Source organism: Micropterus salmoides, unplaced genomic scaffold (assembly GCF_014851395.1).
Source record: "Micropterus salmoides isolate LMB-PRFRI ecotype aquatic unplaced genomic scaffold, ASM1485139v1 Ms_hic_scaffold_9, whole genome shotgun sequence".
Classification (NCBI taxonomy): Eukaryota; Metazoa; Chordata; class Actinopteri; order Centrarchiformes; family Centrarchidae; genus Micropterus; species Micropterus salmoides.
This window is the reverse complement of record NW_024044681.1, coordinates 209661-222381: the sequence shown is the minus strand read 5'-3', so window position 1 is coordinate 222381 and position 12721 is coordinate 209661. Positions and strand designations below refer to the sequence as shown.

Genomic DNA, 12721 nt, shown 5'->3' with positions numbered 1-12721 from the left:
GTTATGTGAGCAACTGTAATGAAACAAATTAAAATAAATATTTCTGATTCTGATAGTCAGTGAGCTTTAAATTTTTTGGATTTAGCTTTTTGGACAGAGCCAGGCTTTGGAGTGAAATGTCTCCAGAGGGGGGCAGTATAGGGACTGTTGAAGTCTTCCTCATTGATACAAAATGAGCAGAAATGAGCAACTGTATTTAGTAAAAATTACATGGATAATATTAGTGTGTAATGTGTGTAAACAGAAAAAGGACAGCTCTTTGAGTACTTTGCATCAGTGGTGGAATGTAACTAAATATATTTATTCAGCTGCTGTACTAACGTGTGTTTGTACAAATTTGAGGTATTTTACTGGCGCATTCTCAATTTATGGCACTTTATACTTCTACTTAACTACATTTCAGAGGCAAATATTTTATTTGTTACTCCTACATTTATCTGCGTTACTTTACAGATTAAAACAAGAAAAGTAAAAGTTGTATAAATGTACATATCACAACTCACGAACTCTCAGATTTTATCAGACTTATTTATTGGAGAAGTCAATAAATAATAAACAGGTTCATGTTTGATACACATTAAACTTTATTAAACTCACAGAAAACTCTTAGACATCAGAAATTAGAGATCTTGTATATTCATCTTATTTAAAGATAGAAAAGTGTCTGCTTAAATAAAATAGATCTTAAATAAATGTTTAATAAATAATAAACATGTTAAGTGACACTTCCGTTTATGGGCAGCTATTTTCTAATAATTTCCTTGTAAGTTCCCTGGAAAGAACAATGTAATTTCATACTAATTACATGAAAAAAAACAGTTTTAATTGGAGCAGTTGTAATTGATCACCTGTTTAACCTGAACAATATTTTAGTCTGTGCACAGCAGGACAAACAACATATCAATTAAAGTGTTTGGCAAAAAAAAGTTTCTGATAAATGAATCAATGCAGATATAGGAGAATGGATATTCCTATTTTTTTTTAACCAAATTACTTAATTTCTTTCCAGGAAACCTTCAATGAAAGGGTTAGAAAATTGCAGACCTGTAAAAAGCAAAAAGGTTAAAGTTTTATTTCATGGGTCTATAATTTTTGAATAATTTCCTAATTAATTATTTACAAAATCTCCTCGAAAGAACAGTTTAATTTGTTACTCATTACAGGGAAAATGCTGTTCACTTGGTGTGCTTATTAATAATTCATTCAAATGAATTGCTAAAGTAAAAGTCTTTCAGTCAGAACTGAACATTATGAACATTTACTTTAGTTTAAACAGAACATTTCTTTAAAAGGAAACTCCTATTTTTCCTTATAATTAGAATCAAATTATAGAATTCTTTCCAAGAAATATGAATGAAATTATAGACCCATAAAATAAAATCTTACCACAGACAGCGTTACCTGGATGATGGGACAAGATGTAAAGGAACAATCCGACATTTTGTTTTTTACCCAAATTCAGATTAGAAGGCGTGAATCCGTTGTTACAAAGGCTAGCAGTTTCCTCCTGCTCCAGTTGTTGTCATGCTGAGAATCTCTTGTACTGGACACAGAGATGAAACTGATATTATCCATCTGATTTGGGGTAAAGATGGAAAACAGGAAGGGTTCGGAGTGTCCTTTTTTTTGATGTGAGCAAATTCAGCTGAAGGTGAAAAGAAATAATTTAATGACATTGAGGTTTAAGTGTCAAAGGTGATATTCTACATGTTACTACTTATCAATAAATCCCCATGAACAAAAGCAAAAGTGAATGTATCTCCTAATAACTCCGGTGTGTGTGTGTGTGTGTGTATCACAGCCTGATCTTTCTTCTTTCTGTGCCAGAATCCCACATATACCTTCCTGCTGCCCCAATTACTCGCTCACCAAATGTGGATTCATCCGCCGCTGAAAATAGTCCAACAAATGCACTGTGTGCTCCTGTTTTGCTTCAATAATTTTTCAAACCAAAATGCCAAATATTTAGCAGCGGCAGCTTTTCAAATATGATGTTTTGCTGCTTTTCCCCGTTTTGTATCACTGTAAATTGAAATGAGAGCCTCAGACAGGAAGTATTGAAAGACGGGCTAATGTTTAACTATGCTAGACGCACCAGCTTGCCGAAAAATAACAGACTAAGAGAAACATAAAACGCGGAAATGTGCCGGTGGACAGAAGGGAAGAAGTGAAGCTGATTAATAAAACTAAACTTTCATTTGGTATCATTCCTTATAATTCTTTATAGTTTACGAGAGACAACCCTGTGGCAGCTGTCTCCAATTAATGGGGCCAATTTGGGTTAAACGCATGTTCGTCTTACATGTACCTGCTGTATAAAGGGGTGTCATGGTGAGAACAGACTGCGTGTCTCAGCTGAGGTAGGTGAGGACAGACTGGGTGTCTCAGCTGAGGTAGGTGAGGACGACAGACTGGATTGGCAGCCTGCAGACCGGACACAGCTTGTTCCTCTTTTTCAGCTTCCTAGCGCAGACGTAGCAGGACATTAGGTGTCCGGTTCGTCCGTGGACGATGCAGCCGTTCTTCGGCCGGGACTGACATATCAGACAGGGGTCCAGGCATGAGTCCGGGAGCCGCCACTCCGCCGACACGCTGCGTTCCAGCTCGGGGACCACAGTAGGAGGAAGAGGTGGTGGAGGATGGTCAGTGGGGGTACATGGGAGAAGCTCCTGGGAGTCAGTGGAGGAGGAGGAGGAGGGCTGGGATTCAGAAGTCCAGACTTTGAGCTGGGAGGAGGAGGAAGGCTGGGAGGATGAGAGGAGATCCTGGGAGTTGGGAGCAGAGGAGGCGGAGTCAGGAGCAGAAAGAGTGGAGTCTGAGAGGCACTGCGACGGGAGGGAAGGAGTTTTCGCTGTTTTTCCATCTGGAACATCGACTCCGTCATTCTCTTCAACATCAGAACCTGCAGGGGACACAACAAACAAGCCAACCAATCAATCATCAATAGCAAAAGTGCTGGTTATGAGTCGCAAAAACAGAGAGACAAAAAATAAATTGTTATAACTTTTTCACAGTGGAACAAACGTGCATTAGGTTTTAAATCTGTCACCATACTAATATGGATTTTCTTTACCAATATTTCTATGTCTCTCCAGATAACAAACATGCATAATCGCTTAACATGATCAAAATATAATAATCAAAATCTGTGTTCCACTGTTATGTGCTTTCTCATGTCTAAAACAAACATTTCAAAACTTATTTTGGTAGCTTTTAATGAGAAGTCCTCAAATAAAAGCTACACACAGACACTTCACTTTGAGACTGAAAAACATCCAAGTCAAGATATGAGCCTGATAGCAATCAACAGGCAGGACTTAGTGAACGTCTGGCGCTAATAACTACCGGTTGCTTCTTTGGCCGCTGATTGGTCGGTTGGCTTAGGGGGCAGGGCTTTCGGACTGGAGGAGGCGGATTTCATTAGATCGAAGGACAGGTCAGGCAGCCAATCCTGCCGCAGTGTCCAGCAGCGGAGACAGTTTCTGGGGAGAGGGGGGTTCAACTCGTCACACTTCGCACACCGCCAGTAGTCCTGAGAGAGAAACACACACACACACACACAGTTAGACTTATACAACAAGACTGTGTGTGTTTTATGTGTGTGTTTGCTTGTAGACTCACAGCTTCAGTGATCTCTGTGTCTTCATCAAAGGAGTCTTCATCCTCTGCCTCAAAGATGGTGACCTCATATACCTGGACACAGACAGACAGGTAAGAAGAGGGGCTTGGGTTTAGGTACAGATTCACCGAAGTGATTTATTTATTTTGGCTGGGAAAGTCATGAAAACATCTTTGGTCTTTTCATGCGATTTGTTGATAATCAGAATATTACCAGATTTATCCTTCAGTAGTCGGGGTGTTTACCTGGTCATCTGCAGACAGAGAGGCATCGTCTTCATTGTAATCGTCAGACGCGACGGACTCAACCTCAAATTCGACACTGAAGTTGTCGCTATCTGAGTCTGAGGCTGCAACCGTGACCTCTGACCTCCCAGACTAAAACACACACACACACACACTCTGCATTATAAACCAGTACAACAATTCTAGGTTAATAAAAATAAAAGCTTGTGTGTGCTTGTGTAACACTCACCGTGCTTTGCGAGTCGGATGATTGGCTACTGTGTCTGTCCCGCACGCTTCCCAGTCCACCAATCACACACCAGGACAGGCTGTCGTCAAAGGTCAGAGAGTAGCTGTCAGACCTCCTCCTCTTCCTACCTCCTTCTTCCTCTTCCTCCTCTGACTCCCCCTCCTCTTCACCATCCTCTGCACTGTGGGAAGGTCCTGAGGAGATCAGGCGGGTGGAGTTAAAGTCACAACATCACAGGTTTGTTTAGGAGCTCCAATGAGGTGGAAGCACTTCAAGAGGAGAAAACTCACCTGGGTCACTGCTCCGGCGGCTCCTCCTCCTCCTCCTCCCCTTTCTCCTTCTGTCCGGCGATGAAGAGCGACTTTCTGAATCTGCCTCCTAAAAACAGAAACACGTGGAACTCAAATTCTGTCTCCCACTTTGTATTGTTTAAAAAATAATATATAACTCAAACATTCACTCTTTATGAACTTCCTTGTACAGGGAGACGTTCACCAGACTCAAAAATCTGGCAAGTTTTGTGTTCTCAAAATAGAAACAGATCCTAAAACTAGAGCTGTAACCTCTACAGGTATGAACAGGGTCCAAGCGGAGGCGATGCCAGTCGGAGCAGCAATCCCATGAGCAAGTGAAAAGCAGATTGGCAAACATTCAATTTAAAAAGAATAGTTTGAATGAAGCACAGTGCTTCAGTTCGGACACTTTCGGACTTCCTTTGCATGAGTACATGATTTTCCTTCACATTTTTTGGGGTATCAATTCTTTCAGTAACGCTTGATCGCGATTCTATGCGCAGATGGACTCACCGCCTAGGAGGAGTTTGAAAAAGCAGGTTTCACACATTTCAGCTGAAATAGGCGAGGCCTGTATCGCGAGACGCAGCTCAATTCAAGGAATGCGTGTATATAAAGTGTTTGAATGTGAACATACTATGTGGGGGTTGCTGACCAAAATGTACGTGCTTGCTTGATTATAGCACCACCTGCTGGTGGACACAGGTCTAGTTTGCATTGAGGTGTGTGCAGCAGTCTACACCTCCCCTGTAAATTTCACTCAACCTTTATGTTGTAGGCTGCAGTTTAACTTTTACCAACAGTAAAATAAAGGACAATTACTAACAAACGCTGCGTTGGATTACTCCCAGCAGCACTAATTACATCTGTTAAGCTCCGTAAAATACTTCAACATCAACATTTCACAGCTATATTGTGTGTCTTACCTCCGTCCCTCTTTCTGCCTGACTGTTACTGTGTGGTTGACTCGAGCATGGCGACGACTCTAAGGAAAATAGAGTAAAATGGGTTAGTTTTGTCGGAATCTGAGCAACAGGTAGGAAAGAGGGAAATGGGAGGAATTTTTTCTTGAACAAAGGAGGAGAACGAGCAGTCCTACCTTGGCTCTTTACAGCCACCAGGTTCTTAGTGATCATAGCAAAGAGAACTCTGAAACAAACATATTTTAATTACCTCACTGGAAAAACCTTCAACATTCTATGCATATTGTGGCATTATACTATATTTTATGTTAATGTTATACTGCTTCATTACATAATGTACTACATGATATTCTATATAAGATGGTATGTAACTCTTACATATATTTCAGTTTGCTTAAGACTGCACAGCACTATTAAGTACATATTAGTTGTGAGTACTATGTAAATGAGTACTGCTTGCCTTGTAATTTTGAGATTAATTGCTCATGTGTGGTTTCTATTTTTGTATTCTATTCTAATTTAATATAATTTATGTTTTACTTTTCTCCATTCATCTGTACTTATTCTGCCCTTGTGCTGCTGCAACACCTGGGTTTACCCTCTGGGGACCAATAAAAGGATTGTATTATCTTATTTTTTTATTTTTTTTTATTGTAAGTAGAAAATATTACGCTTTAAATTACTGACAGAAACTCTGAGTCGGTTGATGTCGTTAATGTAATTGCAGAGCACTACCGAGCAGACTGTGACAACAAATCGTGTGCGTATCTCTCACCGTGGCTCTTTGACAGAGAAGCTGTCGACTCCCAGCACCCGCCCCAGTGCATCCTGGGAGCAGTGGACTATGTGCTGCTGCTTCTGATCATACAGTTGCTTTTGGATGATGTACTGGCCCAGGTAGAACATCACCTGCAGGAAGACAAACACAGATGCGCGATGGAAGAAATGCAAATACCCAGACTGAACAGACAACTGCCAGTTGGACTCACGACACCCCATCATGCTAAATGAGCTAAAGCGAAGTATTTTTCCATACAGATAAAACGCCAAACAAGTTCTGCCCGTACCTCCTTCATGGTGAAAACATCTTTTGTGGCTCCTGCGTGATGGAGCAAAGAACAAAACTCTAACTTTGGTCTGACCTGAACACACAAACAGGAAAATGTTTAGTCAAACACGAACTTCACAGTCAGCGAACAGCCACTAAAGTCAGTAACTAGTAGTTTCTCTCACCAGTTCGTTGTCGTCAGCGCCGTCTGTGTTGAGCTCCCTGTTAGCGGACATCTTGAAGCTGAAAGTTTCTGCACACAAACAGGTTATTAATGGTTAGACTGATTTATTTATTTATATCACAATCCCACTGTCTGAATGATGGAAAACCAGTAGGGACGACATTATTTCCAGTAATTCCAAATAGTGTAGAATAATAATCCTTAATGATTAGGGTCGGGTGCCAATATGGAACTGGACCCTATATCACCAATATCTACTGGACCGAATTAAAATGCAATATTTTGGTGCCACTTAAATGTGTCCACTGAAATATTCCCCCGCTGGTGCTCCGAAACGGACGTAAGAAGCGTCACCACCATTCACCAAACCTGGCTCAACAGCGAGCTACACGTGTTAACTTCAACGCTCTGCCAATCACAGGTAGGAAAATAAATGACACATATCACACATTCGCTGACAGCCATGACACATTCACTGACTTCCTGGAAACACTGGAGAACACGGTAACTACAACAAACAGCCCCTTTCTGCCTTAATGCAACAGTCATAACACAGTGAAGCTGGTTTTTAAATTAAATTGTGTTTCTGTTAGTACTGTTTTTTATTAAATTACTGTATTTGGATTGTGAATAAGTTTCGTAAATTTGTTGTATTTGAGTATACATTAAACAGTTAATACATTGTTCAACTTTAATCATTTTAAATAGAGAAAACTTCCTCTTCTTTTTTTTTTAGGATCTGTTCAGCACTGTTTTAAAAAGTACTGATTTGTAAAAAAATATCCAAAATACCCGACCCTACTAATGAACTAATCAACGCAACCTGGACCCGGACAAGTTTATTGATGTATTAACCAATGATTTCAGTTTTTGCTAAAATAGACACATGCACATTTTCAGACTATAAGCTTCCTGTAGCAGTAGAGACGGTGATGGTGCCGACTAAAACTCTACAACAGCAAAAAAATTAAAATAACAGGACTGTACGTCCACCACAATCCACACTTTAACTTGTTTGTGATCTCACCGGACAGCCCATGAGTAGTTAATGTTAAAATCCGATGCTGCTGTTAGAACAAGGAGTAAAGTTGTTGGGGTGACCTTTTTAGCAAACTGTTGTCTATTTACACATTCAGCAGAGACACACAGCAACATTGGCAAATATTCAAGTTATATTTCTGGCTACCAAATGAACATAATATTCACCATCATGTTGGCCCTGCTTTGATCTCTACCAACTCAACATCCACTCAGCTCACCAGCTGTCATCAGCCATCAGAGCTTTATTTACTGAAAACCACTTATTAGGTTTACCTTTCAACTTTTACAAGTAACTACAGGCCAAAATAGCTACAACACAAACAAGTCTAATCACCTTTTGTTGGTCTAATCAATGTTAATGTAATTAATGATGATTAAATGTATCAGACACACCCGCAGCCAACTGTACTTCAGCTTATTACTCCAAAGATTGAAGGTCCTGAGACAGAACTTTTAATTGATTAGATTAAAATGTTGATATATGTATATTAAAACACTCAGTGACTTATTAGTTATTTCTAATTATTAGTCAGCCCTGACAGATATAAATGTGGTGGACAAAAGTAAAAACAACAGCATTAAAAACTACAGCTTCCAAAATTACTGTGAAGTAGACTTAAGACTCATCTTTTCAGCCAAGCTTTTTACAAGTTTTATGCTTGTTTTCTCATGGCGAAGTTTCCTAATTTATTATTATTACTATTATTTTGAATGTTGGATTGCTTGCAGCGCTGTTGGAATATAAATAATTAAATTTTAACTACAATAGGTGTACCAAATAAGCTGGAAACTGGGTGTATATTTAATCAGTTAATCAGTAAAAATCATCTTTATAAAGTAAAAATGCTTTTAAAAACCACTGGTTCCTGCTGCTGTGAGTGAACATTTGATTACTTTTAAATTATCTATGATAGTACATTGACTACTGTTGGGATTTGGACTGTTGGTCTGAAAATTTAATTATTAATCTTACTATAACAATAATACAATCCCCATATCGAATAAGTCACAATATGCCAAACAAATTACAAATATAACTATTAAAAGGTTCAGTGCAATGAACTGTTAAAACTGTAATAGTTTTACAAAACTGCAATTTTTGAAACCACTAATTTAAAAAATAACAGAACTCTGTAAAACAACAACTTAGCGCAAATAGTTATCAGGTGAAAGGAGTTACTTGTCTATTATTAACCAGTTTTATTACTAGTATTTAGGCATTCATCTGTGTCTTTGGACATAAATGAAAAGTCTTACCAGTATATACAGAGCAGAAAGTATCAGCTGTCCATCCTGTGCAAGACAAAGCAGATAAAGTGCAGTCAGAGTGGAGCAGAGAGGAGCTGCAGCCTCTTATAGTGCTGCTCAGACATGTCAGGACTAGACCAGACTTGGGCCTGGCCTAGTCTGACTGGGGCCTATCAGGACTGAGTCAGCAGCAGTGTGTTGTACCGTACTGTGCAAATGTTTTAGGCAGGTGTAGGAATACTTTCACAAATAGAATGAATCAACTAAGTGAATGCAAAGTGAGTCAACAGAACAAAACTCTAAATCAAATGAATGCTTCACTTGCACATAGTTTGAGGGAACTCAGGAGGTAGGTTGGCTAAAACATGTCTTGTTAAAAAAGCAATTACTTTTGCATAGTACTGTGTGTTTATGTTCAAACTGACTGTAGCAGCTGATTTAATCACACAGCTCTGTGCAGACATGCCAGGACTAGTCCAGGATGACTCATCACTGTCAAAATTAGATAACCACGCTAACTAGGCTAAAGATAAACATATTAACTAATGGTAACCAGGGCTGAACACTGGATGTGACACTGCTCGGTCTGAGCATGTTTCCACAGCAGGACTGTCTTCTGGCTTTAAGGAAAATTTAATTGGACAGCAGATTAAATTATATTAAGTCCCGCCCACAAACATTTTTACAACATTTAATAATGTTCTCTTTCCTAAATGCCTGCCTGAAAATGTAACTTTTGTTCATAAAGTATCATGACAAAAGATGATGATCTTGAAATGACTTTATTCTCAAAATATTAACATATACTATATCGTTTTTTTTATTGTAATATTATTGTCATGCCTGCCTGGGAATTGATTTCAAACTGTAGACTCACTGTAAAAACTGTGAGAGAAGTGGATTTATAAGCAATCAAATGGACTGAAGAAAAAATACTTCTTTAACGTATGATATCAAAGAGTGAAATACTTGAATCATGAATAAAAATAGGATTCAAATATATGAATATACTCTATCATAAGAAGAACGAAAAGAGGGGAGTAAAAATATTTATAGAATAAGGCTGTGTGATAATAACGACAAGCAAAAGCACCGCAGCCACTTCATTTAAACTCTGCCTAGAAATGTGACAGATGACTTTTGTTCATGAAATACTACGATAAATTTAGAATTACTTTTCTGGAAATGTTGTGACTTTATTCTCAAAATATTACCCCATAGTTTATATCTATGTCATTGTGATAAGCATGTCTTAATTCCCAAAACCTCAGATTGTTTTCCTTAACAGTGGCACTGATAACCCATCCTATTCCAAAACATTAACGTTTTCTCTGCCAGCTTTTTAACACGGTTTTCTTTTATAAAAGCCTGCCTGGAAATGGATTTCAAACTCCAGACTGACAGTAAATTCTGCAAGAGTGAATTACTTTAACTAATAAATCATAAATAAAAAGATGAAATACATGAATATACTTATACAGTAAGGCTGTGTGATACATTTATAAATTACAAGCACAGCAAACATCTCTTCTACCCATTTAAACTGTGGAATCACTAAATGTGATCTTAATCTTCTGTATAAAATGCTCACCAGGCTGGTTAAACACATATTGAAGCTTTGAACTATAAGTGATGTTCAGCTTCTTAAATAATCCACAGTAAAACAGCAAAGACGCAAAATGTCTTATATGTCAAAAGTCGATAAAACAGCCTTGTTTAGCCCTAAAGTGTGTGAATATGTCCGGGCAGAGGTCTGAGTGGGTGTACAGAAAGAATGATTTGTTCACAAACAGCTGACAGACAGCGTGAGTCAGCTGTTGCCGTTACAACAGCAACACACGTAGTGAAAATATGCCCGGACTTGTCCCGCTCGTCCCGCCCGAGTCTCTCTGACTTTCTATTGCACAGAAACACAACTGAACGAGGCAGACTGAACTCTTTCATCACCACGAGGATAACATGACTTTAACTGCACATCAGTGGAAGATTAATGCGCAGAAACTCTGGTTCAAACAGCTGATGGACTTAAAAAGATTAGAGAGGTTAAACATTTTGCATGTTAAGTGTGTTGATGCCAATGCAAAACTTCCGTCTTGCTGTTTTCACGTGGCAGCTATATCTCTCTTTTTAGGTATATTAAATAAAAAGTTAAGTGTTAAGCTAGTGTTTAATAACGCCTATGACACTAATTTATATAACAACTACAAGTTAGCATGCATAACAACAGCACCTCTGCCTAAAAGCAAACCAGTAAGTCTAACGTTACTCACTCTTGTGAGTTAGCCAGCAGGCTAAAAACACAGTACTCACTTCTAACTTAACGTTAGGTCAGCACAACATTCACGACAACATATAATTTAGGAACAACCCCCAAATTAAATGCAAACGCAGCGGCGTAACAAAAAAAGTTAGTTAACGTTAACCAACTTACAACTTAGCTTAAAGCTAACTTACCTCAAGTCAAACAATTTAGCTAACCTACTATACAAGCCTACAACGAACGTAGAGCCTCAAGTAAAACCTCTTGCAGTGATGATTTTTAGTTTTTCCAAGCTTAATATATTCAGCCTTTTTGTTTTTACCTCGCAACCTTGTCAACAAAGGAGGCCAGCCGGCGACAAACGGCCGCGTCGCTGCTCCTCCGTCCAGGGCTACTCAACCAAGAAAACACGAGGCTCCGCGGCCTGCTAGCACGCTGCTGCAATGCACCTGCTAACTTTGTGCCCCTGCTGTTTGTTACGGCACTAAACACTGGCGTAATTAAATGGAAAGACAATTGTACGTACCTTGGCAGTTACTCTTGATTAAATAATATCCAACAACAGCGTTTCCTGATAGTTGAACTACTAATAGTCGGTCTGTTTACCGTTCAGTGATCCTGCAGACACACGTTCGTGTAGCGCTCCTGCTGGCTGAAACCTGACACTGCAGCCTGAGCTGCTCTACTGGGAGAAGTGTAGAAAGCTACTGGAGTGTGTGGAAACAACACATTATGCAAAATATTTGTTTTTATGTTATGCTATGTATGAATATGTATTGAAAATTAACAATAAAACACATCATTTAGAACAAAAGAGGAAAAACACTCACGGTGGTATTTATAGTTACATGTATGCAGAAAACTCAGTAGCATATTGTTATCTAATCAAACTTCATATTGAATCATCTCAGTTTTAACATATCAGCATCCAAAATGAAACAGAACCATGTTTAAAATTGATATCTTTATAGTATGTGAGTATAATACTTATTTCGTGTGTAGGAAATTGACGTTTATTGCTGTAAAATGTCCTTTTTCATTGTTATTTATGTTCATATATTTGTTAAATGTCTGTTTTATTATAATGTAACACAATACATCACATCTTTGATAAAGTAGAATAGATACTAGCAGGTTAAGTTTCATTAAGTTAAGTTTCGCTTAATCCTATGGGATCATGATTTTGATCAAGAATTGAGCCATGGCTGGTAAATATTGCTGTTTAAAATAACTTCAGACTAAAACAAACAGAAAAGGTCTGTCCTAAGACATGTTTTAGTTCCTGACTCTGGCAAAGTGGAAAAGGAATTTATAAAGGAAAAACTGTAAAAATCCACAAAAACTACTGTATCTCTGAACTCTCTCTTTAACCGAATCACACATTTATCCTGTTCTATGTGATTTCTGTTTGATAACTAATATTTTTTCACTTCAATTCATTGAGCCTCCCCTGAAACTGTTTGGACACCTTCAGTATTTTCCAGCGGGTTTGCTTATTTTATATAATCTATGGTTTCGACCTGTATGACCTATTCTCAGACAACTGGTTATATTTCTTCCCGTCGTTTCCAGCACACCATTCTCCTGGGTATAGTATATATGTCTTCCAGTTTCATTGTTTCTCCCAATAC

General features: G+C 38.5%; 1 protein-coding gene across 4 annotated transcripts; it reads right to left on the bottom strand.

The window, feature by feature from the left end:
- Positions 1-560: 560 nt before the first annotated feature.
- On the bottom strand, positions 561-11763 carry mdm2 (MDM2 proto-oncogene). Of its 4 annotated transcripts, XR_005443012.1 has the most exons (14): positions 11617-11763; positions 8840-8875; positions 6543-6610; positions 6377-6451; positions 6085-6218; positions 5486-5535; positions 5313-5371; positions 4384-4471; positions 4094-4287; positions 3865-3996; positions 3622-3693; positions 3346-3532; positions 2309-2902; positions 561-1645 (listed from the first exon to the last, which is right to left on the bottom strand). XR_005443012.1 is itself a non-coding variant. In XM_038707724.1 (13 exons), the coding sequence occupies exons 3-13, from the start codon at positions 6591-6593 to the stop codon at positions 2385-2387; spliced, it is 1560 nt and encodes a 519-aa protein (XP_038563652.1). In that variant the 5' UTR covers positions 6594-6610; positions 8840-8875; positions 11617-11763; the 3' UTR covers positions 561-2384. The 4 variants fall into 4 exon arrangements, 3 of the variants coding, with proteins under 3 accessions (XP_038563652.1, XP_038563653.1, XP_038563654.1); XM_038707724.1 differs by having other exon boundaries at positions 561-2902; XM_038707725.1 differs by lacking the exon at positions 11617-11763 and adding an exon at positions 11413-11540 and having other exon boundaries at positions 561-2902.
- Positions 11764-12721: the final 958 nt, after the last annotated feature.